This window comes from Eleginops maclovinus, chromosome 22 (assembly GCF_036324505.1).
Source record: "Eleginops maclovinus isolate JMC-PN-2008 ecotype Puerto Natales chromosome 22, JC_Emac_rtc_rv5, whole genome shotgun sequence".
In the NCBI taxonomy this organism is placed as follows: Eukaryota; Metazoa; Chordata; class Actinopteri; order Perciformes; family Eleginopidae; genus Eleginops; species Eleginops maclovinus.
In genome coordinates, this window is record NC_086370.1 from 24,340,038 (window position 1) to 24,367,537 (window position 27,500).

Consider the following 27,500-nt stretch of genomic DNA (forward strand, 5'->3'; position numbering starts at 1 on the left):
CCCCAGCAAGCGTCCCCACTGCCTGGTGTCGTTTTGTATGGCTGTGATCAAAAATCCTGTTTATTCCTCCAACAAAACTCCCGCCATGTATTTGACCTGGTTGAGAACCATTGCAGTTGACATATTTTCTCCCAGCTCTCCTGTGTGATCTCCACCCGTATTTCCTCTTCTGGTTTGGATAACTGTATGGCATTATATCATTTGGAGATCATTTTATTGCATGTTCCGGATTTAGTAAGTGATAGAAATACCAGCATGAACCCTGATCTTTTCAGGCCAACGTCTCTAATGTTTTAGTTAAAACTATGTCTCACTTGCAGGTACCTGAAAACCCCTCTTTCCCCAGACTGTGGTCCTTCTGTAGGTTTTCAAAGCTCTGAAATGACCCTTGGTGAACAAATGAATTATAGGTAGTTAAACCTTTTGTGATCCATGTCTTAAATCTGCCGTCGGTTTTATTTGGTGTGAAGTCTGAGTCATATGCACACCACCTCATCATTTCAGTTGTGTCTTTTAACCTGCACATTTAGACTATTTCCTGCCAGGACTTCAGGAAGCTGCCTGCCACAGAGTCTTCCGGGATCTCCTGTTCTCCCTGTAGTCTGTTATCACTTAGCAGGGCTGTTATTGGGATTCCCTCTATCATCGTTCCTTCTATGTCCTTCCATGCTGCAGTGCATGTTGGTGAGCATAGGCAGATTAAGGATCTTAGTTGAGCTGCATGATAGTATTCCTGTAAGCAGGGAAGGCCCATTCCTCCTGTATCTTTTCTTAATTGCAGCGTTCTAAATCTAATTCTGGCCCTTTTCCCCTGCCACAGAGATCTTGCTATTAATCTGTCCCGTTCTAAGAACTGCTCAGGTGGTATTCTAACTGGCAGACACTGGGAAAGATACAGCATCCGTGGAAGGATATTCATCCTAATTGATTCTATCCGGGAGCTCAAACTTAAAAGGGAATACCGTTCCATCTCTGGATATCAGCTTTCATCTTTGAACTTAGCGGGCCATAGTTGATGTTATATAATCTCGTGGAGTCCCTAGGTAGTGAGACACCCAAATATTTAATGGACTCAGCCTCCCAATTCCAGTCGTACATGGTCTTAATTGAAGAGGGAGGGTCCTAATTAAACGTCAATACTTGAGTTTTATTGATATTCATTTTATAACCAGAGTTTAAACCAAATTCCTCGCAATTTCATCACTTTTGGGAGTGTCTGTTCCATTCAGCATGTTGGGAGTCGTTGAGGTCTCCGGTTAGAAGCTGTTTGAATTTGATCTTTCTTTAATAAGACGTTCCCCCTCTTAACTGGATTGAGTACTCCATTTATATTAAAGGATGTTACTTTTAAGGATCTGTTATGCATCTATGTGATTTCCTCCTCCCTCCCAAACAAACATCTGGGTCGCTTCCCCCTCCCCCCGAAACCCGGCAGGGAATGAACCACTAACATAATGATAAACATCAAACTAAACCCCCTTTGTCCTCGTGTCTCCCTACGTAGGGGTCTGTTAACCTGAAAGTCTCCCTCAGTCCAGAGGGAGAGGCCCTCACCTGCAACAGTCGCATGTGGGGAAGAAAGAAAAAATCAAAAGTGAAAAATTGTCCCCGAGCGACCCAGTCTATGAACTAGTGGATCTCCACCACTAATTACAGTCACAGTACATTACAAGAGATTTCACTATTTACTCCGTCGTCCTCGAGCCGTGGGTTGAATCCATCAGGTCCCGGAGGGGGGCGGCGATGGTCTCGGAGCTCCCTGTAGCCTGGTTCACGTTCAGCTGCGTCCGTCCTTGCCCGTCTGCCCACTCTCTTCCAGGACAGCCGCTGCACCTGCTCCATGAGCGTCTCCGGAGGTGTGATAGCTGTCACGGTGTAGCCTCTTTTCAGCAGGTCCTCTGATGCCTCCTCTATAGTATCGTAGGGTTTAGTTCCGCGCAGCCTGGCCGGGAAGAGGGTCTGGAACGGGACTTTTTTTTCCTTCAGCACTTTTCGTATCTCTGTGTATTCTCTTCGTTTCTTCAGTATTAAAGGCGGGCAGTCGTGGTCCAGGTGTATGTGTTTTTCTTGCCAGGCAAACCCCTTCTTCTGCCATGCGGAGTAATGTCTCTTTGGTTTTAAAACTTAGACACTTGATTACGATGGAGCGTGGCGGTGCGTCTTCCGGCGGCTGCGGTCCCAGAGACCGGTGTGCTCTATCAATCTGCAGGTCGGGCATGTCATTAGTTAGCTCGAGACCCTCACGGAGCAGATTTTCCACAAATGAAACCATTGTGGTAGATTCCTTCTCGGATCCCTCCGGCACCCCATAGATCCTTAAGTTATCACGTCTGGAGCGGCTTTCCAGATCCAGCAACTTGTCTTCCAGCTTGGTGTGCAGTTTAGCATAGCTGTGACAACTTCTGCTGTGTTTGGGATTCTTTCTTCTGCTCTCTCAATTCGTCCCTTTGCCTCGTCCAGTCTGGTGTTCGCCTTAATAATTTCTTCTTCTATTCTCTCTAATTGTTCTTTGTTCTCTTGGCGAAAGCTTCTTAGTTCTCGCAGAATCAGATCCAAGTCGGCCATTTCTCCGCACTGCACGTGTTGATTGCTAGCTTAAACCTGTTCGCTGCTAACTGTTGCTGCGCCTGTCTTCCTCGCCCAGCTTACCGTCCTATAACGCTTCTCTCTCTAAATAACAACAACAACAATCAGGGTACAGTTCCCTCAGGTTCCTCAGATGAATGGACTCTTCACAACAGAAAACACACTTTAAGAGTCAGGGTCTCAGCCAGCCTTTATTACAGTCTGTAAACACACTTTAACGGGGGGGGGGGGGGGGGACGGGACATAGCTCAGTGGGACATCAGCAGAGAGGCGTTCAGGGTCAGCTCAGGCACGTCTCTGGCCACCCGCTGCATGGGGGCCATGGGGGGTCCTTCCAGAGATCCCAGCAGCTCTGAAACACAGCAAGGGTGGGGCTGTTACCCTGGAGGATCTGGGGTAGTTGAAGTGCAGGTAGAGTGTGTGGGTGTGTGTGTGTGTGTGTGTGTGTGTGTGTGTGTGTGTGTGTGTACCCTGGATGATCCGGTGGTAGTTGAAGTGCAGGTAGAGCAGGAACATCATGTGGAGGACAGAGAGCGTTCCACAGAGCAGCAGCCGGGGAGTCTGCCCCACCGTCCTGGAGAGCAGAGCTGTCACCTGAGAGAGAGCAGAGGCATGATGGGTAATGTAGTGCCGATGGAGAACAGAGGCGCTGATGGGAAACGGAGGGCTCACCATGCGCAGGGTGGACAGGCCTCCACACAGCAGCCAGAGGACGTAGAACAGGAAGTGGAAGTGGATGTTGTAGGTGATGAAGAGGACCACGCAGTGACCAAACAGACCGTAACCCTGGCAACAGGAGACAGGATCATCAATAATCAACAGTCTTTAACTCTGTTGTTGTTTATCTGTTTATAGTGCATGATGGGAGCCTCTCACCAGCAGGGACAGCGTCTGCAGCATTGTGATCTGAGCGTTCACCAGGTACGCCAGGAAGTAGACCAGGGAGGAGACCCCCAGCCAGTACCCAAAGCACGTCCCTATAGCTGTCCCCATCAGAGTGCCCTCCCTCTGACACACACACACACACACACACACGAACACACACACACACAGTTTCAAAACTGGATTCAGTGTGTGTGTGTGTGTGTGTGTGTGTGTGTGTGTGTGTGTGTGTGTGTGTGTGTGTGTCTCCTCACGATGACGGTGTCGGAGGTCTTCATGCCGTGCAGCAGGATGGCCACCAGGGTGAAGACGAGCATCAGAGGTCCGTAAAGCTCACCTGCGATCTTCTGCACAGGAAGTACAAACCATCAGAGACCGGAGGCTCTTATTGTGAAAATCCCCACAGTGTAAAGCTGTGTGTGTGCAGACAGGAAGTGCTTACCTGGGGGAAGTTGATCATGCGGACAGGAATCATGGACTCTATCAGCCTGAGAGGAGACAGTTAGCATGGGGTTAGCTTCAGTTAGCATCCAGATGAGCATGCTGACAGGAAACACGAAGTGCTCTCACCTGCTGCGCACCTGCATCGGTTCCACGTCAAAGTACGGCCTCAGGATATCGATGTTAGCGTACAGGTTGAAGGCTTTGGAGGCCTGACGCTTCCCCGCCTGCCACACCTGAACGCACCCCAGTCAGAACCACTCAATACACCTGAACGCACCACATAGTCAGAACCACTCAATACACCTGAACGCACCACAGTCAGAACCACTCAATACACCTGAACGCACCACACAGTCAGAGCCACTCAATACACCTGAACGCACCACACAGTCAGAACCACTCAATACACCTGAACGCACCACAGTCAGAACCACTCAATACACCTGAACGCACCACACAGTCAGAGCCACTCAATACACCTGAACGCACCACAGTCAGAACCACTCAATACACCTGAACGCACCACACAGTCAGAACCACTCAATACACCTGAACGCACCACAGTCAGAACCACTCAATACACCTGAACGCACCACACAGTCAGAGCCACTCAATACACCTGAACGCACCACACAGTCAGAACCACTCAATACACCTGAACGCACCACAGTCAGAACCACTCAATACACCTGAACGCACCACACAGTCAGAGCCACTCAATACACCTGAACGCACCACAGTCAGAACCACTCAATACACCTGAACGCACCACACAGTCAGAGCCACTCAATACACCTGAATGCACCACAGTCAGAACCACTCAATACACCTGAACGAACCACACAGTCAGAGCCACTCAATACACCTGAACGAACCACACAGTCAGAACCACTCAATACACCTGAACGAACCACAGTCAGAACCACTCAATACATCTGAACGAACCACACAGTCAGAACCACTCAATACACCTGAACGAACCACACAGTCAGAACCACTCAATACATCTGAACGCACCACAGTCAGAACCACTCAATACACCTGAACGAACCACACAGTCAGAACCACTCAATACACCTGAACGCACCACACAGTCAGAACCACTCAATACATCTGAACGAACCACACAGTCAGAACCACTCAATACACCTGAACGAACCACACAGTCAGAACCACTCAATACACCTGAACGAACCACACAGTCAGAACCACTCAATACACCTGAACGAACCACACAGTCAGAACCACTCAATACATCTGAACGCACCACAGTCAGAACCACTCAATACACCTGAACGAACCACACAGTCAGAACCACTCAATACACCTGAACGAACCACACAGTCAGAACCACTCAATACACCTGAACGCACCACAGGTGAGTCTGAAGCACTTTGACCTCTGACCTCAGGTTTGTCTCACCTCGTCAGCAACCTGGCGCCCCAGCTGGCCCTTGATGCCCTTCATCCCGAGGAACTCCCCGTCCCCCCCCTCGTCCTCCTCGGTGCCGTCGGCCTCAGCCGTAACCTCTTCCTCCTCCCTCAGCCGCTGGTGCAGCTCCCCCATGTCCTCGAAGCTGGAGCCCGACGTGTCGTCCATGTTCTCCATGTCGATGACAGCCGAGCCCCCCCCCTGAACACAGCACAGACGACACTTAGGGGGGGGGCGTCACTGAGTACTACAGTACTGTAGTACAGGTATCAGAATCAGAAAACTTTTAATCGTAATTCGTACTGAAATGCAGTACATGTACTGAGTACTGTACTGAACTGTAGTACCTGTACCGAGTACTGTACTGTACTACAGTACTCGGTACATGTACTACAGTACTCAAGTACAACTTCGAGAGACTCAAAGTATTTTAATTTATTGCTACTGTGTACTGCTACCCGATCAGTGTATGATTTGGTCATTGGATTTTCTTTTCACAGAAAGATATTCAAAAACAACCAGATATTTAATTTCCGTTTTAAAACGGAAAAAATCAAATTGAAAAACAAGCCATTTTTCTTTATCATGGTCAAAAAGACATAAACTAAACTTAAAAAACGGGATGATTTTCATTTCCTACCACTAAGAACAAAAACTAAAATCAGTAGGAAACAGAAATGTTCTTCACATTCTGCGACCGGAAGTTTCCGTCCACAGAATAGGAGCAGAGGAGGACGGTGCTGTTCGCCTAATACATGATCTTTAATGTTTAAAATATGTACACTTTGGAGGTGTCCAAAGGGTAGCACATTTGAGAAGGGCACAAGGGTTAAAGATCATGTATTAGGCGTGGGCTTATTTGACCACGGAACCGAATCACTGCCGAACAGGACCGACTTCTGACTGTCAGTTAGCAGTTAGCATGTTAGCTCACCTGGTTCTCATCGAAGCTCCCCCACGGTTCCGTGTTCCTGCTCCCGGATCCCGCAGACATGTTCCCCCGCAGACAGAGCTCCGGTCCCTGCGTCAGAGAGATGCTTCCCCCGGGTCAGAGAGAGGGTCCCGGGTCGGAGAGAGTGATCGGAGGGGATGAAACTCTCGGCTGATTCTCTCAGGATTTCTGTCTAAAGAATAACAGACTCCGCCACCGTATGACGTCAGCGAAGCCGAGGCGACGTGGACGCACAAGATGTCGCGAGATCTCGTGTTGTCACGTTTGACGTATCTTTCAACAACATAAATAAACATCAACATCTATTTGATTGAAAAAACAGTTCACCTCCGGGAAACCACATCCTGTTTGGAGTCAGACGTTTTTATGAATATGAAATAAACCTAAAAATAAAATTAACTGTAAACAAAAACTAAATCTTAATCAGTTTTAAGGACATCTACATGAGTGAGCGGTAACGTATAAGTTCTATTTGAACTAGTTTATATTTCTGTATGGACTTTAGACCTTTAAGACATATTAACCACTGAAATGGATGCGACTAAAGTACCCTGATGTAGTAAGGAGTGGACACCACCTCCAGGTCCCTGCAGGCTGCTTTTTCAACACGTCTCAGAGCCAGAACTGGACTAAATCATCTTTGTAATTTATTATAATCACAGGTTATTTACTGTATATTAATAGTATAAACACACTTGTCTACAGCACTATCTGCACAATTCTATTCTACTGGGTTTATGCTTGCACTGTTTGATTTTGATTTTTAGATCTTTATATATAAAACTATCCACTTTATCTATTTATCCCTTTTATAAACAAAATGCAATTATACAGTATCTCACAAAAGCGAGTACGCCCCTCACCAATATGTTATTATATCTTCTCCTGGGACCACCCTGAAGAGATGACCCTCTGATCCAGTGTAGAGTAGTCAGTGTACAGCTGGGATAACAGGGTACATTTGCTGAGCCCTCAAAATAACTCAACACAGCCATTAATGTCTAACCCGCTGCAACAAGGTGAGTACACCCTAAGTGAGAATGGCTAAATTGTGCCGAATTAGCCATTTTTCCTCCCCGGTAAAAGTCTCTTGGTCGGAAACCTTCTTTGGCTTCACCCTAAACTAGGATTCACAGGCCCTCAAATTCCCCTTTCAAAAAAGGCTGTTTGCCACAAAAAAGGGGCCGGCGGCATTTTTTCCCTTTTAAATTGCCCGGGGTTTTTTGCCACACCCAAAAATTTTCGTCTTCTGTGCCTATTTTAGTCAATTCTTGGGGAATTTTTTCCCACCGTTAAAACCCTCCTGGTCAAAAACCATTTGGCCGGAAGGGCCCAAGCTTTTTCAAAAATTTCCCCTCAAGTTCCCGCCTTTGTTTTTGATGCACCCGGTTGAAAAGCCTCACCTTCAAAAATTTGTGGAAAGGGGAGCAAGCCGAAAAGTTTTGCCAATGGGCCTTGGGGCGTACCAAAAACCCAAAAATAAAATTTTGCTCGCTTTTTTCACCCCCGGGACTCTGGACCCCAAAGGGCCCCGAGGAGGGGCCCCTACCCCGAGTCTTCGAGCTTAAAATCCACATTCTTATGGTTTTATTGTTTTTAACCTTGTTGGGTTGTTTCCTTTTTTTTGGGGGGAAACCCGCCCAACGGGGCCCTTTCCAATTTGTAAAGAGAACATTTTTAAAAAAATGTTTGGGGGAACAAAAAAAATTAAACCCCGCAACTTTTGGATCTCCTTTTACCGCAACTCAAATTATAGGCAAAAAACCACAGGTTTCCCGGGGGCTTAGGTAAAATGAAAAAGTTTACCATTTCTTCTAAAATTAATTTACCTTTATTAATAATTGGAGAATCCGTAAGGGGTTGTTTTCCCAAGGGTCTAAAACCCTTAAGTTTTGGTTTTTCACGGAATTGGCCGAAGGATCCCAAAAAAAGGCCAAAATGTTTGGGTTTCCCCACACATTTTTCCCTCCCCATTCATCCCCCAAGGACTCCGAAAAATAAACTCCAGGGTAAAGAAAAAGGATTGCTCCTCTTGATCCAAATCTTGCTGATGGGGAGATGCAGTTCTTGGACTTTTCCATAAATGACTCTGACAAAATCCCGTTTTAAAAACCCGATGGATTTCCCTGTTTTTTCAACACAAGGGTGTTTTCCCCGGGGACCGCTGACAACACAGGCAGGAAGAGAGGCTTTCCTGCAGAGACTTTTCCGGTTCCAGAGTGTTTTTTAATTGTGGCCGGGTTTTAAAGGAACAAAAAAATCCTTGGAAAACATAGCAGAGTCCCCCACGCCGTGGAAACTACCACGGGAATGTTTAAAACCCTTTGGGAGGATATTACAGTTTCCCCCCCGCCCCCCATTGGGCCAATTAAAAAACAAAATCCTTTCCTTTTTTGCTCCCTTTTTTACCGCAAGAAATGAAGATGGACCGACCTGTGACAAGGACGGCCGCTTAAACCGACCAAGCCTGACTGGGCATCCCGCCACGCTTCCCCAAAAAACCCGGAGTGTGTGTTTTAGGAGGACTTAAAAACACCCGACGGGTCATTTTGTTAAATTCGGAATAGGATGTTGTTTAACCCTTTGGCATTAACTTGTAGAATCCAATGAGAGTGGAAAAAGGACGGTGGAGTTAAACTAAACACGCCTTCCGCCACTCATTGATTGGTGATACAAATTCCGGTAATCGAAAACTCGAAGGGATTGCATAAAAAGAAAAAACGGAAAAGGTGGAGTTCGGAACTACAAGGGCTCCAACGCCAAGAATATGTGGGCCCGGAAAAAACAAAACAGACTCCCAAAAGGAAAACGAGCTGAGGAAGGTTTTTTGATTTCCCAGATGAAACTGAAACAATTTTAAGGGGCAGCCTTTTGGAACCCCCGTCGCTGGGGACCCCACCAAGGGCCCGGGCAGTTCCCCGGGCCACTGGGTTTTAAAACGATTGCGATTGTTAAATCCCCTTAAAGGAATCCAACCCAAAAGGGGCCGGGATACGTGGCATCCCTGGGGCTTTCCAAGTTGCTTGCAGTTCAGGGGGCAGGATGGGGTTTCACGACATTTTAATAATAAAACTGTATTGTGTGCACTGTTTTACAAAGGTCCATCATTGCCCCCCCAAAAAACCAAAAACCCACCCCAAATTTGAAAAACCCCCGCCCGTTCACCTAACCTGCCCTCATCAAATGTTTAGTTTAACCTCAAAACTTTTAAATACCTCCTTTCCCTGCCCTACAATGGGACCCCCTTCTTAAGTAAGGAAAAAAGGTCCAGAAACCAAACACCTCACCCACCCCTCCCCATCCCACCTCCTTTAAAACTTTGAGAATTCCTTTTTTCTTGACTCCAGTTCAAATAAACAACCTTTTCCCCTTCAAAGCACAATTTTTTTAAGTTTTCGGGACCCTTGGGCTCCGCGCCCCTGTGACTGGTCAGGGGGAGCTTCCGACGGCCGTCCACCCATCCCGAGGAAATAAAAATTAAAATTAAAACTACAACCAAAGCCCCCCGGGTTTGGGCTGTAGACCCTCTCTCTACATCTCCCCTACTGTCCTCCATTTCACGCAGCAACTGCGTGGTCCACACACAGTTTAACCCCAATCCACAAAGTTGTGAGGACCAGACGTTTTGGTGTTTACAGACGCACAAAAGAAACGGGAAAGAGGAATAAAATTCAGAGCCGCTTATGAAAAATCTTGTTGGGTTTGCCAGGGGACCAACAACAACTCCAAATTCAACGTTATTCAAAAACCAAAAGGACTTAAATGTGAACAAAACAGGAAAGGCAGAGAGAAAGGCACACAAAAACCCATAAACCAAACCGACGGGGCCCCGGGAAAAAAGTCCAACAGCAGCTTTCAGGTTCCTGGGTTGTTAAAACATCGGGGTAAAAGGACCTTTACTTGGACACATCACCCAGGTCATATCCAGGACACTCAAACAGCGTTTTTCTCCCAGGCTGTCTGAATTCAACATGGAAACTTTAGTATAAACTCTAAAACTACAAAAAACAGGTGCATCCTTTTCAAGTATCCTGCTGGGCGGGCATCAACCGCCTTGGTTTGCCAGTTCCCAAACCGCCCTAAACCGGTAAACTCTCAGAGGGTGGTAAACTGCTCGGGACTTTCACAAGAAAGATGCTGCCTCCTGGAGGACCTTAAAACAACCCAAAAGGGTGGGGGAAGAGGCCGGATAGGATATTTAAAGGACCAACCTCACCCCAGAAAAATTCTTGTTTTGTCGCGTGCGTCACAACTGGTACCGAGCATCCGGAAAAGCACCAATAAAGAGCCAGTTTTTACCCACAGGGCTAAAGACTTCAACTCCCGGGCCCCCTGTGTGTCAAAACTCCCTCTTTTTTCCCCCTACTAAATTTTCAAACTCTCTTTAACCCCCTAAATAGATCGGAAAACCCCCTCATTCCCAGTTTAAAGATTTTCCTCATAGTATTCCTCATGTAAAGTTTCCTCCTCAATCTTTTTTGTTGGTTATTTTAAATTTCTTCCCTTTGTTCACAATTTTTCTAGCCCAAATGCTGTTTAGTTTTGGAGGGCCGCGCAAAAAATTTTCCCCATTGGCCAACCTAACGCAACTCCCTGGCAAGACCAAAATTCCCACCTTTAAACCCGAAACTTTGCCCTCCCTTGGGGTTTTTTGTCATCTTTCAACAACGTTAGTGTGGCCAGCAGAGTGTTGTAAGATGAACATATGCGCCTGATGGCTGTGGCCCGCACACACCACCTGGTTGGGCACAGGCCTAGGATGTTAACTGCAACCTCGTCGCAACTACTGAAAAGCGATTCATAAAGCTGTTTACGCTTTGACGACTCTCGTATCACACCAGCAACACCCCGCACAAAGTTTAATGTATCGGCCACTAGGCCAACTTCGCAGGCGACTTCTTGGAGAACTAAATCAAGTGCGTGGTTGTTGCAGTGAACGTACATGGACAGAGGGCACAGTTCTTTCAGACGGGCCTGGACTCCTGAGAAACAGCCGGACATATTACTAGCGCCATCAAAACAATAAGCAATAAGTCTTTCAATCGGAATGTTCAGTCTCAAAAACACATCCTTGATGCAAGAAAATAAAGTTTGTCCGGTAGAGTCAGGAGCATTATAAAAACCCAAAAACAAGCAATGCGCCTCCAGGCTGCTGTCAACAAACTGCAAACAACATGAGAACTGTTCTGTGGTGCTAATGTCAGTAGTGCCATCAGCAACTAGTCCATAAAACATGGATTCGGAAGAATTGGCGACAATGTTCCTCTGAATTGCATGCGCGAACTGTTGAATGATCTCGTTCTGTATGGTGTTTGACATCCAATTGTCTCGTCTCATAATCCACTCTCTTTCCTTCGGAAGATCATATGTTCGCTCCAGCATGTATCCAAACAGTATACCATCACGTGTAGTGTCTCCCCTGAACGGAATACCTTTGCTGCCCAAAAAAACGAATACTTCTGAACAGTAGTTCCAAAACATGACGAGCAGTCGCCTGTTGTTTGCAAACCGCATCAGATAAGAGAGCGTTAATCGGTGTGCCTTCCAGTGCAGCAAGTCTCTGAATGGAGTCTGTGTGCAGTTTAGATTTTTCATGTTCGTTGAATTTTGAGGTAGCCTTACGCCAGTTTCCGAAACCACCCGACAGAAATGGGTTGTCTGCACGAACACTATCAGCATTGATCAGTCTTTTTTCTTTGGCTCTCAGGCAAGCAAAACACAAGACACGATCTATCTCTGGAACATAATGTAGCCACTTCCACCTGTTAAACCAGGATGGTGAAAATGTACGACTGTACGTTTCATTCCCACAACGTCGACCAGGAAAATTAAAGTTCAACGGTTGGAAAGGCTCAGTGGGTACACATCACTGTCAGTGGCAGCAGCATTGTGCAGAGACGTGGCGGGCTTTGGAGGGCCGTTATTACCGTCATCATTTGTGTCAGTGATCTCTGCATCTTCTGAAACGGAGGATGAACTGCTGCTGCTAGCTGGATTTGTTTCCGTTTCTCCAATCTGCAGACACTCTGGTGGTGTAGACCTACTGGTTTTAGACACTGGTATTGGTAATCCACTGAAAAAATCTGAAATTCGTTTCTGTGCCACTTTAACGTTCAGGCTGCCATTTTAGCTTAAACAATCCCGTGGCTACTTCATATGACATCTGATATAACCAGAATGCACAGCGCTATCGAAAACGTTTTGAAGATTATTTTTGTAATAATTAAGAAACTGTATTAAACCATATTACACAACATCATTTTACATTTTAGACATTTTATGCATTTAATAGTTTATGTATTTTATCGTTAGTTTTTTTTTGTCAACTGGCGGGGCTGCTACGATATTCCAACTGTCGGGACCAGACCTCCAGCAGGGGGTGCTGCAGCACCCCCAGCACCCCTACTTCCCACGGCTATGCCACAAGCCAGCACCACCACCGAAGTTCCCACATCTTCTGCTAATGCTAGCGCGGAGGTGGTGGGGAGCTCCGACAGCTCACCGTTCGCGATCTGGACTGAGGAGATGTGGAAGAGAAAAAAGGAGGCCTATCCCTGGATCGACGCAAAGGACGGGAAACTGGGCTGCAAAGTGTGCACGTCCATTAGTGATCTATCTGTATTCAAAGCCCAAGGTTCGCGAATGGGAGATGAATGGCGGTCCTACAGTATCACCCATAGTGGAACAGAGAAGAGCACAATGTTAACCTCTCTTCGAAAAAAAATTCTGAGGCACCTCCAGTCAAGTGGTCACGTTGCTGCTCAACGGATTCAAGCTAGAGCAAAAAGAGAGACAATCCATAAAGTTTGTGATAGAATGAATGCATCCTTCACGAAGGCTACTAGTGCCGTGTTCCGAACCGTCTACCACATAGCACAGAAAAATAGGCCATTTTCTGACCATTATGGACTGATGGAGTTACAAAGCCAGAATGGGATTGACACGGGCATTGGCTTGCACTCCCGTTACAGTGCATCACAAATTACAGATCACATTGCTTCCCAAATGCGTAAAAAAGCCTGTCAACGCATTCAGGAAATAGAAGGCAAAATATCAGTCCTGATCGACGAATCAACGACCCTAGGGTGCAAAACTACATTGATCGTCTATCTCAAATGTGAGACAGACAAGTTATACGACCCACACTTTATGTTCCTGGATTTAATCGAACTTCCTAACCAAACAGCGGACACAATTCTGTAAACTCTACTCAAATGCCTCCATGCTCATGGTTTTGATGACGCATATCTAAAGAAGCACTTAATAGCTTTTGCAAGTGATGGAGCCAGCGTAATGTTGGGGCGAAAATCTGGTGTGGCCAAACGAATGACTGAACGCTATCCCAATATTTTGACGTGGCATTGTCTAAATCATAGACTAGAGCTCGCAGTTAACGACACTGTGTCTGACGTTAATGGTGTACCATTTTCAGGCATTCATGGACAAATTATACACTGTGTACAGTAGATCACCCCAAAATAAAAAAGAGCTGGCAGAGTGTGCTGAAATACTGGAACAACAAGTGGGGAAAATCGGCCGTGTGTTAAGTACAAGATGGGTGGCTAGTTCTTTCCGCACAGTGTCTGCCGTTTGGGATAATTTTGAATCGTTATGTGCTCACTTTACCAATGCAATGACAGATGAGAAGCGATCGGCCTCTGATAGGCTGTCATATAGAGGTCTGTTGAAGCGGCTGACTTCAAAGCAGTTTTTGCTGGATTTAGCACTTATGAATGACACGCTGCATGAGTTAGCTCTACTGTCAGAATGTTTGCAAAAACGCACTGCATCAGTGCCCTACGCAGACAAACTGATTAAACGTAGCATTCGGTTCATTGATGCAATGGGAGAACGACCTGGGACAAAAGTCCTTGCTGCTGAAATCGCTATCTCAGCAGGCAGATTTGGCTCCGTTGAGCTAACAGACAATGCAAAAATTGTTTCCATAAACCGGCAACAGTTTCTTAGAAGTCTAAGCAACAATTTAAGCCGTCGGATGTTCACAACTGCAGCATCCGGACCGGCAAATGCCCAAGCTGAGTCGGACTATACCCAGTTGATTTCGCAACTTAAAGTTCTGGAGCGCGAGAACTGGCCGCCTGCGCAAGATATGCCGCCTGGTTTTGGAGAGGAGAAAATAGCGGCACTCTGCAAACGCTTCAGACTTCATATTGCGAGTGCAATCAACGGGTTTAGGGATTTAATCGAGAGCTCTGGGGATGACAGTCACACACCTGATCTTAGGCCTTTAATGAACTGCACGAAAGTCATCCCATGCAGCACTGCAGAGTGCGAAAGGGGATTCAGCCAAATGAATCTTATTATCACCCCAATCCGCACAAGATTACTGATCGAAAGGGTATCTGCTTTGATGTTCATCAAGCTACATGGACCACCGATGACACAGTGGGATCCGACAAGCTACGTGACCACTTGGTTGCGATGCCATCGCTCGGCTGAAGACAGGAGAACAAGACCTGCAACCGAATCTCGCAGTGAGCCTCCTGACCCAGTGTGGCGATTTCTTTGACGGTACCAAGCGCTTTCATGTAAGTACTGAATTTTAAATAAAACAAACAATAATCTATATGACACCTGTGTGTATTTCTGCATGTTAAGCTGAATATATGTATGGCTTTTTGGGTGGGAGTGTGTGTGTGTGTGTGTGTGTGTGTGTGTGTGTGTGTGTGTGTGTGTGTGTGTGTGTGTGTGTGTGTGTGTTTGGGGGGTGATGTCACAAATAGCGTACCCTCACTTAAAAAATCCCCACTACACCACTGGGCCTAAAAATCCTGAAAAGTTACTAGGTTGATTTTTTGGGTCTGTTCTGGGAACTGGGTGTAGAATAAGAAGTTCATTGATTTCTATTTGGCATGACGAACAAATGTTGGGATTAGTCATTTGAGTATTTTACACCTATTAAGGTAGCAGACATTTAGAAACAAAGGGATAATAGGAGCGGCAAGGAAAAGCATGCTATAGGGAAATGTATGAATGAGATCTCTGGGTGAAAGCTAGGATTGAATGCATACTGTGTGTTTGGAAGAATGCTGAATTTATGGGGTGCTGGACGGAGCTGGGCTCTGCTGCATCTGTGTGTGTGAAGGGCTAAAAATAGCCCAACGTTTGAGGGAGAGATAGGAGAGAAGAGATTCAGTAAAATCCAGGAAAAGGATTCTGTGTACTGATAAAACATATGAGCCTCTTTGAAGAAGATGTTTTGACTTCGTACTAGTAAAATATATGAGCCTCCAAGAAGAGGACATTTGGAAACAGTAAAAAATATATACACTTTATATATGAACTTTTTCTCAGAGGACTTTCTATTTGGCTAAAACTGATGAGCTTTCTGGGGAACATTTTCAAATCTGCTACAAAGGATGAGTCTCTGTTAAGGGAACATTTTTAAATTGGTTAAAGTGTATGAGCCCCCAGAAAAGACGTTTATGATTTTGAAGAACAGGGGAGAGATCCTTAGAGATACTTATATGCCTATGCAGGACCATAAAGTGACTTTTTGAATAAAACCAACCTCGGGGTTTTTTGGGGGGGGGTTTTGGGGGGGGGGAAAGGGGGGGGGGGGGGTTTTAATTTTTTGGGGGTTGGTTTAAAAGGGGTTTTAAAAGGGGAATAAATTGTATTTTTTTTAAAAAAAGAGGAAAAATGAAATTGGTTTGTTTTTAAAATGATTTGGGGGGGGGGGGGGGGGGAAAGGGGAAAGGGGCCCGAAATGGGGGGGTTAGGGTGGGGTTTGGGGTAAATGGGGTGGGAGGGGGGGGGGGTTAAGGAGTAATTTTTTTTTAATTGGGGGATTGAAAGGGAGGTAGGGAATTGGGATTTAAAAAATTTAGGGGGGGTGAAGAGAGGGGGGGTGCAAGGGGGGAAAACCTGAAATCCGAAGGGACTGAGGATTGCGGAACAGAGTGTTTAATTTCTTTGACGAAGAAAAACAAAAATATTCGCAAACAACCCTTTTCAGGGAGGGAAACAAATAAAACAAAAAAAAACAGATTGATCAAGACTGGAAAATAAAAGGGGACACTTTAGCACAAAAAAATAAACGAAAAATTTTGGGGGGGGAGAATGGAGAAAGATCCCACCAAATATTTTTTTGTGTACAATTTTGGAAAAACCAATCAAAATTTTTGGCCAACCGCCATAAAGAAAAAGAAAAAAAGTCCAATCAAGCGAGTCCGTAAAGCATTTTTTGCAGCGTATTTAAAAGGGGGCGGCAAAATGATTTTAAAAATTAGCCTAAGAAATGTCAGAACGGGGGGAAAAAAAGGGGGAAGGGAACTGGTCACACTTTATTTTATCTACTAAGAAAACAAGCCCACCTCCCCCCGTGGACCAAAAAACGGAAAAAACCACAAAAATTTTAAACACATTTGCAGGGGGGCACCCAAAGATACATCAAGGGTAAGCAACACGTTTTTTTAATACAAACCCGGGGTTGGCTAAAACTTGGGAATAAAATAAAGCAAATTAACCCCAAATTCACGGGGGAGGGTTTTGGAATAATTTTTACAGCTATTTGTTAGCCTAGGCTATCATGACTTCTTTTCCTGGGAAAAACAAAAAATTTTTTTTGGGGGGACGGGGGCCAGGTTTATCCTAACACCCACATAAATATATTTTTCAGCCAGTCTAAAAACATGCTTTTTGCTACTTGGAAAATTTTCATAAGTTTTAAAGGGGAAAAAGAACGATAAGATCAAACCTTTAGGGGATGGAAAAAAAGGGGGGGGGGAAAACAAAATTTCAGGGGCTTGTACCTAGAACAAATGCTTCGGTTCCCCTTTCCAGAAAAACGTTACATAAAAGGTTCTTTTGGGGGACTGATGCAGCCCGGATTATCCAACTAGCCAGCTAATAGGGGTTCTTTTAAACCCCTAAACTTTTTAATTGGGCACCGGGAAAATTTTCAGCGAATATAAAAGGAAAAAGGGAACTTAAGGTCATTAAGCGTTATGTTCGGGGGGGATGGGGGTTACAAAGGGCTTTTTTTTACGAGCCCGCTATTTTTACCCAAAAATCTCCCGGGAAACAAACTGATTACTTATTCCCACAACTTGATTCTCCCTTTTTTTCTCCCTCCAGATACGAAGACTCTGGACCATGGGCCAAAGGGGGAAATAAAGCTAGTGCTGCTAGGAAAAGTTCAACCCACAGCAGACAATCTCTACGTTTTCCCCAAATTCTCAAAGTACAAAATGGAATCAAAGGAGCAACAGACCAAGGAGCAGCAAGCCAGAGGGGTTGCGCACAGGTTACCACTCACAAAAATTAAAGACGGGACTTTGTGAAAGATGGAGATGGGAAAAGGGAGAAAGCAATTCCAAAAAAACAAAAATTAGAAATTTGATTGAACCAATATGAACAGAAAACAAAATTAAAACAGGACTGCTGCTGCCGAGAGTACCATTGGCCTTACTTGTGGACAAAAAAAGGACTGCCCGCCCTTCCTTGCTATTCGCTGCATTTTTTTGTGTTGAACAAATCAAACCTGCACCATTTTTGTTGGGCCCTTGAAAATCTCCCCCAAAAACACTGCACGCCTTTAAACATTGGGGACAATGTATACAAAGGGGGGCCATCCAAAGGAAGACCTGAGGGAAAAACGACAATGGAAGTAACAGGGGCAGTTTTTAAAAAAACACCACAGCAGAAGAAACCACTCTGAGGCTGACTCCCCGGGGTCCGAAACGCGAGGAAAGGACCGAAATGATGACCAGGGTGAGCCATGTTTTTATTAATTTTTACATTATGTCAATTATCCTAAAGTGCCCCCCCTCCACACCACGTATATAAAACCCCACACCAGCCCTTTTTTAGGTTTAACTTATTGGTTTCTTTTCTTGTTATTAGTACCATCATGTCGACAGGGAAATGCCCGAGCCGTGCGGGGAAACCATACAACTTGTTCCACAGTTGGAAAAAAACAACTGCCCCAAAAGATCCCATAAAGCAAGGTCTTGTGAACCTTTTTCGCAGTCCCATTGCAACACAAGGCACAGCCCGTGTGGTCATTGTTGTAAATGACTCCCCCACACGCGGGCAACCCCAATTCAACACAAACACCCCACAGCAAAGATACTGCTGCAATCCAAAAATGACATGGATGGGCATTTTGCTTACTATGATGGAAAAAGCTTTCAAAAGCGTGACCTACGCTTCCTTTTGCAAACAAACTAAAACCCTCCAAGTACACCACATCTAGTCCCTAGTGGTTCCCCCCTCTTTGATCTGCTGAGCCACCAGGCCTTTGCAAAACCCGGTAAAGACCCCCACTCTTGCAGAGAAAATGAATCAAACTGAAACCTGCTTTTTGCTTGCCCTTTGGGATCCAACCGATAAAAGTTCTCACCCTTCGCCTCCTGCTTGTCACCCAACGTCGTGAAATCCTTGTTAATGTTGATGTAGCTGAGGGAAATACCAAAAACTGCTAAAACGGCAGAAGACTATGGGGTCAAATGCACTTTCCTCCCCCAACAAAGACAGGGGGACCCCCACCCTGCGATATGCAAAAAAGTCTTTGAGGAACCAAAACCCCAGCGCCATCTTCAAAGCGCCGTGTTTAGGTTCCCCCAAAAATCCCGCACCACAAACCAAACAAAAACCCCCAAAAACCCACGTCAGGCACAACTTTAAGTACAAGGAAAACTTTCACTCCCACACTGAGGACACAGAACAATTCGGGCGAAAGAGATGACAGTTTTTATCACAGTTAAAACTTTGCTTTGGATTGTTGCTTATGCACCCATCCGCAAGATTCTGATGCGAAAGGGGTATCTCAGCATCATGGTTTGGACCCAACAAGTGGACCGAACAAGCTACGTGACACTTGGTGCGATGCATGTTTCGCTGAAATAAACGGGAAACAAATAAGAATCTGCAGTGATTCCTACGGGGCTATTTCAGCATACAGCGCTGAAAGCAATAAATCACAAACAATAATTATACCTCTGGTGTATTTGATGTTCTGTTTTATGGTTTTTTGGAGGGGAGTTTTTCTTGTTGTTGTATGGCATTGGTGGATGTAATTCTGTGTTGTTTGTTGTTGGGGGAATCTCACAAATACTACCTCATTGAAAAACCACTACAATAGGTAAAAACGAAATTATGTTGATTTTTTGGGTTGCGGGGAATGGTTCAAATAAGAGTCATTGTTTCTATTGGCTACGAACAATGTTGGGTTATCTTTGAGTAATTTTATGATATTGGTACAAATGAAACAAAGGGTAATAGGAGCCAAGAAAAGATGCTTGGGGTTTACAGAGTTTGGTGGCTGTTGTGTGTGTTTTTGGGAAAGATTGCCTAATTTTAAATGGTGCTGCACAGCATGGTGTGTGCATCTTTGTGTGAGTTACCCACTTGAAAAATAAGGAGAATTCAGAAAATCCAAAAAGGATCTGTTATTCATACCTTTTAAAGAAGTGTTTTGACTTTTGTAAGGATATGAGCCTAAAGAGGACATTTAAACTTGATAAAATAATACACTTTATATATGACATTTTCTGTAGCTACTTTGCTATTGGGCTAAAACTGATGAGCTTTTGGATTTTTTTCAAATTGCACAAGGATGATTTGTTAGGGAACATTTTTTTTGGTTAAGGTGTTTATCTTTCAAGAAAAGACTTATTATTTGAAAACGGGGAGAGTCATTGCAATACATATCCATTGCAGGACAATGCATTTTTTTTCAGTGGATCTGTTATTTTCATTGGAAGCAGTCCTTTTCTAACTTTTATTTGTTGATTTGTTGAGAAAAGCGGAGGTTTACTTAAAAGAGAAATGAAACATGTTTTCTGTCACATTCTGCACATACAAACTAATACCAGTGCAATTGCTCTGCAAACCATTAGTTCAACAAGTGCACTAATTTGTCGACCTAGCATGGGTGGGATTGGAGGTGCCCTGCCTTGCTCAAGACCTAAAGCAGAGCCTAGGAGGTAAACTAAGACCTCCAAAGCGTCACTTTCCAATTTAAGTCTGTGGGGACCTTGAACCGGCAACCTAGACCCATCCAAGACTACTAGATTTCAGATGGCCCTCTCACATATGTATGTGAGGAGCTGAAACGTCAGAGGAGGGTTATCAAAAGGACTGAAAACTAGACAGGATCCGAAGTACTGAGATTGCCTGCTACAGAGGGTGCAGCACTAATCCAGTCTGAATCCAGGCCAGTGCAGTTCTTGTCCACAGCTCTTCTCCTGCTTTTTGACGATATTCAAGTGTGTTCATTTATAGGTACCATCACTGATATGCCTTTGGTGTACTTTCATATATTTTATTACATGAGTATTTAAACACTTCTAAACCGATTGGCGTTAATAAACTGCAGGGTTTGCATTCACGAGTATACCTGCTGTAGTTGGTTTGGAATAAGGCTTGGCAACAGACTGAGTACACGCATTTGAAATGATTATCAGAGTGTTAGGTTTTGGAGCTTGACTCTGTTGGGAGCGCATGGGCGTGGATTATTGGTTGTCGGTTCGGACTGTAGTACCGGTGGCTTTGTTTTGGTGGTAATAAGCGGTTCAGTCCCGTGCAGTGGGGCATTCTTTGACATCTCTTTCCAGTGAAATACTAGATTACAATCGAGTAATGAATTGAGTGCAACGCACCTAACATTGATTTGATTGATTTGATTAGTTACTTGATTGGTTTTGTCGATTGATTGATTGATTGATTAATTTGATTGATTGATTAATTAGTTAATTAATTCACGGCTTGATTTGGCAGATTGATTGATTGGTTTAATAAAATAAATAAAAGAGAGGGAGAAGTGATTAAAATAGCTTTAAGCAGTTTAGAAGTTTCAGCAATAGGGTTAATTTAGGATTTGGGAATGTAAAACACGTGTCAAAATGAAGAAAGAGAACATTGAGATTACCAATCCAAATGTAATCACTCCTGGGGATGTAGTACAGAAGAATAATCCTTTAATTAAAGGTATTGAAAAGATGTCTGAGAAATGGCACAAACGTTGGCCTGATATTGAACAACCATGGCCAGTGGAAGGGACGCTTAACCTCGATGTAATCAAAACAATGCAGGTGCTCGTTTCTACCTACAAAACTGACCAAAAGAAGGGCAAGAAAGGGAGGCAACGTAAAGAGAAGAGACAGATAGAGCTCGGCATTCTTCAGTTGTTTGAAAACGAGGGACAGAAACGGTTAAAGTAACAAAAGTCAGGAATGAGAGAGGCGAGGAAGAAATTCGGGAAAATGCAAAAGAAATACAAAAACTGGCGGCGGAAATTAATACACCTTTTTCGCATACGGAACCAATCAAGAGCCCTCCACCTTATAAGAAGGAGGCGACCATTGAAGAAATCTATCCCCAACTCCCAGCGATCAGTCAAAGGGGTGGTTACCGCATCCGAGATGAAGATGACCAAGTAATAGAAACGGGACATCAAAAACAACTAAGAATGTATCCAAGCGCCAAAAGTAAGAAGAAAACGACCCGGTTGGAAACTGGGGGGAGAACAGAGGAGAGAGGAGAAGGATGTTGAGTCATCGGAGACAGCTCAGGAAGTTAGTCTAGATCTGGGAGAGGAGGCTGCTGATTCCAATAGGTTACTAGAAGAGAGGATTGATCAATATCATACAGTACAAAAGAGAGACGCGACATGGAAGGCATATGGATTCAATTCTTCAGTGTTACAAATTAAAGATAAGTGGGCAAGTAGGAACTTATGGTTCCAGCAGTTGACTCATTCCATAAGATCGGTTAGAGGATTTAATTGTCCATGTGTGGTGAGGGTTCCTCCACCAGGCACATGGCTTTCGATTTTAGAGACAGTGCCGCAACCTTTAACGGCTAAATGTCAATCTTATGCCTTATCATGGTTGTTGTATAAGCAGTACTCAGGAACAGATACGGTGATGGCATTGTCACGGAATTGATTTTGGCCCAGAGCAGAGTGTTTTTGGTTAAGAGATTTACCTTACAGGGACCTGCTTGCTCAGCAGGAAAATAGGTTAACAACGGTCCCTGAGGCAATGGAGGTAAACGCTGTGAGGGCCAGCACCTGTTTTTGATCAAACAACACTTATGATGGACCAGGCATGTTTATGGGAATATCGGACTGCGATGAGTATTGGATGACCTTGGAGAGGCGTGACCGTACGGGTAACGAGGGACGATATGAGGTGAAATTCTATGACCCACACCGCAAACAGCATAGAACGGTGGTGGTGAAGGAACAGCTTTTGCCTGGTAATGTGACTATAGGAAATTTCAAAGACCTTTGGTGGGTCTGCGGCAAGAAGGCATATATATTTCTGCCGTACGGGTGGACAGGATGTTGTTACATGGCAACATTGAAACTCCCATATGAGATCTTTTCTATGCAAACGGAGGGAATACATGATAGGAATCAATCTAATAGTCTCTCCGAAGGTAGAAAGAAAAGGGAGTTGGCACAATTTCATAATTTGGAATCCTACCATTGGAGGATCAGTATAGGAGAAAAATGGGGTATAGGGCTACTTCCATGGTATGGGGTGACATCTTTGGCGGATCACATTGATAATATCACTTATACCTTGCAGGGGTTTGCGAATCAAACCATAAGGGGATTTGACTTCTTATCCAATACTCAAAAGAGCCATAGGCTGACATTGTTAAAGCATGACATGGCGCTGGACTATATTTTGGCCAAACAAGGTGGCCTATGTGTAGCGTTGAATTTAACCGGAGACGCTTGTTACACGTTAATTCCAGATAGTTCGGACAACATAACTAGTGTGGTAGATGCATTGAAGCATATAAGGGATGAGTTTGGACCATCAAAAGGAGCAGGATGGTCTGCAAATGCTTGGTTGCAGAACAAATTCGGACCGCTAGGAGCAGTATTGGTTCAAGTCATGGTGGTAGTGCTTATATCATTATGTGGGATGTTCTGTTTCTGCACACTGTTATTGACTTTCGCAAAGGCTATGATAATGAGATGGGTTGGTGGTGTGATGCCTGGGGATCCATCTCAGATGCCATTATTACAGGTGGCTGGTAAAGATGGCGACGAGGCAGAAGTGTGGATGGAGGGGAAGTTACTGGAGACATATCCATAGTGAACGTCCGATTTTGATATACTCATGACATTTATATCTATTAGAGTGTTGTCATGTGGTAGTTATACTGGGGGATTCTAGATTTAGGGGGGAATGTGGAAATCATAACCTCCAATACAATGATATCATGAATCTGACATCATAATCAGTGTTGATGTTTTACTTTGCATCTGTTGTTTTCTGCAAAGATTCTGGTTTTTGTTTTTCTTTCCTTCCATAAGGACAAGGGGGGAATGTACACTGGAGGGATCCAGACACGCAAACTGGACAATTAAAATGGACTGGAGGATTCTGAACAAGGACGTTGTGACAAAGTGTTCGGATTCGACATATGAGCGACCCTACACTGAGAGTCGTCAACGCTGCTGCAGAGGAGCTGCAGTGTGAACCACTACTGTGTCTTTGTCTTACATATATTTGTATGAGTTATACTTACACGTCCATAATATTGTCACTGTATCAATGTGTGGGGAATGATGGTATCTGATATTGAGTAGATATATTGGGACCTCAGATGTTTTCTTTTCTTTAAAGCCTAGGGAAATTGGGTGTAGGCAGGGAAAGGTCCATTGGAAGGTGCGATGGGTCGACCAGCCAGAATTTGGACATCGTTTCGATTTTGATTTCTGAGGTTTCCATATGTATTTGCTTAAGTTACATTCTACACATATTGTTATAATTAATTAGAGTTCCTCCTTTTGATAGATCTGGAGTACTTTGTGTGGTCGCCTAAGGCAGAGGGGCCGTGGGAGAATTTTCCTGTCTAGCTTGTTCGAGGGTAACTTGGGAAGATGGCTGCCGGACAGGTTTTTGGCTCCCACACTCCATAAAATTATAGTAGTGTTAAAGTTATGCTGTAGAAAGCATGTAGTGGAGGAATTGTTACCTATATCAAAATTGAAGTCATGTATGGTTTATTATTTTAGTTTCGAGACGCTGTGTAGTCTCGAAGGGGGGAACATGTGGTGTATTTAATCTGGAGATATATCAGGGCAGATACTCCCTGAGGCCAGAGGAAGGTTGGGTGGAAGAAGAGTGACAAACAACATCTGGACTACGTCAGGGGATGAGCAAGGCAAAGACTAACGTATATCTCACCTTATATGGGTACCCACAAGACATGGGGTACGAACGTATAGTTCACCTTATTTGGGTACACATCCTCATAGAACATCCAGTTTAACACACACACACACACACACACACACCCATATTTCTCCTATAAAGTGTATGCACAAAGACTGTTCGGGGGACTTCCACAATTGGCTCTGGGAACCCCGCATCGCCCGTGTTGGTGTCTGGTACTATGCTGTTGTAATAAACCTTATTGTATACAAGCTGGTGTCTCCGAAGACTTCTTCATCATCTTCACAAACATCGCTACAAGATATACTTCACCAGGTATGCCAGCTTTGCACACCACTCATCACTTGAAAACAGATTGGAGTAATCGGACCTCTCGTTTGTCAGAAACACCTTGAGTTCCTCCCGCAGCTCATACACATGGGCCAGCACCTTGCCGCGCTACAACCATCGGACCTCCGTATGGAGCAATAGGGCTGTATGCTCTGCTCCCATTTCCTCACACAAAGATGCAAATATACGACTTTTCAAAGGTCGTGTCTTTACAAAGTTCACTATGCACACAACATCATCCAACACAGGAACTAGTTCTGCTGGTAAAGTCTTTGCAACGAGGGCCTCACGGTGCAAAAAACCAGTGCGTAGTAATAAGATCAGGGTTTCTTTCCTTCACTCTGCTAACGAAGCCTTTGGTGCGCCGACCATGGCTGCAGCTCCATCAGTCCAAGCACTTGTGCAATTTCCCCTCCCTGGTCAAAATATTCCGATGCGACCCGAAAAATGTCCTCCTGTCGTTTTCTCTGGCAGTGTCTTGCAAAATAGGAAGTTTTCTCTCATGGCATCTCCATCCACAAAACACAAATTGGCCAACAGCTGAGCATGGCCACTAATGTCCGTAGACTCATCAAGTTGCAACGCAAATTTCCCACTGATGCGTATCTTTTCCAAAACATGACTTTCGTTGTTTCAAGGGTTTCAAGGCTTTCAAAGCTTTATTGGTCATATGCACAGCATATACAACGTATGCTGGCAATGAAAATCTTATGTCGCGTGCTCCTCCAACAACTCAACATACATGGTGCAAATAAGATAAATAAAGATGTCTGTACACATGTCATTAATACATCTGGCAATTGTGTTATCTGAGAGCGGGACTTTAGCTATGTCTTTAACCGCGTCAGGGCCGAGCATCTCGTTGACTATGGCTTTGCAGGCAGGTATATTAATGTCTCTGCCACAGTGTGGGACTTTTTTGATTCTGCTATGAGTTCAGCAACTAGGTCTCTAGCTTTGAGGGCTTTCTCATTTATCTTTGTGGTTTTTCTCATAAAAGTTGCCTGTTTCGCTGTGTTTTCACGCAGGCGAACAAAAATAGTCCATCGGCTTGTTTAGAAGCGACGGGTGTTTCGTGTGGAGATGGCGTTTAAGCTTGCTTGGCACCATGGCACTGTTGGACAGCTTTTCCCCACACACCAAGCATAATGGAGTCGGTGTTGTCTCATCCCCGGTGAAAGTAAATCCGAACGAAAGATAGCTCTCGTTGTATTGCCTCGAGCTCACAGTATTTACTTTCTTTTTACCACCACTCGTACTAGGGCCTTCATCTGGGTCAGAATCTTGTCCAGGGCCAAGTTCGGAGTTTGCACTTTTCCTTTTTAAAAACTTCTCCATCACTGTCACCACGACCTGTCGCAGGCGCCACTAATGCTCTTGTCTCTAAGAAGGAACGAGGCAATTACATACCTGTTGGGACTGAGAGACTGAGGGTAAAGGTGATGGACTGGCCAAGCATGTCTCCAGACCTTAACCCAGTTGTGCATCTGTGGGGCATCCTCAGACGGAAGGTGGAGGAGCAAGGTCCCTGACGGCATCAGCCCCTGGGTTCTGAAGACCTGCGCCAGCCAGCTGTCTCCTGTTCTTCAACACCTGTTCAACCTCACCCTGTTCCTGGAGACCGTCCCGGTGCTGTGGAAGTCGTCCTGTGTTGTTCCTGTCACTAAAAAGACGACTCCTTCTGGACTCAATGACTTTCGGCCAGTAGCTCTCACATCTTGTGATGAAGGTGCTGCAGAGACTAGTCTTGTCCAATCTTAGACCGCAGGTGAGATCATTTCTTGACCTTCTGCAATTTGCAGCATCAGGGCCGGTGACACCAGCAGAATCAATAAACTGATCAGGAAAGCTGGATCTGTCATCGGCATCAAACTGGACCCTTTAGAGGCTGTGGTGGAGAGGAGGACTCTGAACAGACTGCTGTCCATCATGGATAACCCCCCCCCCCCACCCACCTACCCTCTCCACCTGCAGCTGGAAGGACAGCGGAGCTCCTTCTCCAACAGACTGCTCCAGCTCCGCTGTCACAAGGACAGGTCCAGGAGAACCTTCCTGCCCTCTGCAGTAACTCTGTACAGTAACCCCCTCTGGCTGGGAGACAACTCACTGCTCCATAGCCTCTCTGTGAACTGGACATAACATGCTCACCTTGACATTTTGTATATTTCTCATTTTTATTTATTTTTATTTTTAGTTCTAATTATTTGTTATGGTTCTTTTTGTATTTCGCTGCTGCAATGACATTTTTTTCCCAGTTTGGGATTGATAAAGTATTTCTGATTCTGATTCTGATTCTGAAGTCTCGCTCATGGTCTCGCTCTGTGACTGAAGCCGCGGAATGTAGCTCAGTTATCGCGACACTTCCCCTCCCTGTGTTGTGTTGTCTCTCCACGTAATAATCGTGACATTGGTGAAGCACCGGCTCTTACCGGTGATCATTCCTCTCTGACCAGCCTCCGGACCACCGGGGAGTCTCCATGACATCGAAGCCGAGAGTCCAGAGCAAAGTTACCCGGTGAGTGTAACCGTATGAGGGGAATCTTATCCCCGCTGTTCTCTTCTGGAGGGTCGGTTAGCATAGTTAGCTATCTGAGCTAACGTTAGCTTAGCGTTAGCTTAGCTCCAGACACGCAGTGACCTCAAGTTAGAATACACTTTATTAAATAAACATACTAACAGTTAAGTACTCTTTATTATTTCAACATGAT

The 27,500-nt window shown here is 44.9% G+C and overlaps 2 protein-coding genes across 4 annotated transcripts in view; one reads left to right on the forward strand and one right to left on the reverse strand.

Annotated features, from left to right (window-relative positions):
• Positions 1 to 2,758: 2,758 nt before the first annotated feature.
• Positions 2,759 to 7,314, reverse strand: yipf3 (Yip1 domain family, member 3). 2 transcript variants are annotated; one of them, XM_063875516.1, is made up of 10 exons: positions 7,159 to 7,314; positions 6,278 to 6,568; positions 5,335 to 5,598; positions 4,039 to 4,145; positions 3,911 to 3,956; positions 3,723 to 3,815; positions 3,463 to 3,594; positions 3,259 to 3,372; positions 3,057 to 3,180; positions 2,759 to 2,938 (listed from the first exon to the last, which is right to left on the reverse strand). In XM_063875516.1, exons 3-10 carry the CDS (start codon positions 5,518 to 5,520, stop codon positions 2,835 to 2,837), a joined length of 906 nt encoding a protein of 301 aa, XP_063731586.1. In that variant the 5' UTR covers positions 5,521 to 5,598; positions 6,278 to 6,568; positions 7,159 to 7,314; the 3' UTR covers positions 2,759 to 2,834. The 2 variants fall into 2 exon arrangements, with proteins under 2 accessions (XP_063731586.1, XP_063731585.1); XM_063875515.1 differs by having other exon boundaries at positions 5,335 to 5,544; positions 7,159 to 7,313.
• Positions 7,315 to 27,123: 19,809 nt separating this feature from the next.
• Positions 27,124 to 27,500, forward strand: part of ncoa4 (nuclear receptor coactivator 4) — an 8,354-nt gene continuing 7,977 nt past the window's right edge. The window contains exon 1 of one of the 2 annotated variants that reach the window (XM_063874903.1): positions 27,124 to 27,307. In XM_063874903.1, the coding sequence (XP_063730973.1) occupies positions 27,270 to 27,307 (38 nt within the window). In that variant the 5' untranslated portion in view covers positions 27,124 to 27,269. The remainder of the gene's footprint in view (positions 27,308 to 27,500) is intronic. The other variant, XM_063874904.1, reaches the window with a different exon arrangement.

Bases quoted from the DNA above. Each gene is read 5' to 3' on its own strand.
- yipf3 (XM_063875515.1), bottom strand. From the start codon at position 6,337: ATGTCTGCGGGATCCGGGAGCAGGAACACGGAACCGTGGGGGAGCTTC. The intron at 3,816-3,910 runs GTAAGCACTTCC...CTTCCTGTGCAG, and splicing joins GCATGATCAACTTCCCCCAG to AAGATCGCAGGTGAGCTTTA. The intron at 3,373-3,462 runs GTGAGAGGCTCC...TCCTGTTGCCAG, and splicing joins TGCAGACGCTGTCCCTGCTG to GGTTACGGTCTGTTTGGTCA.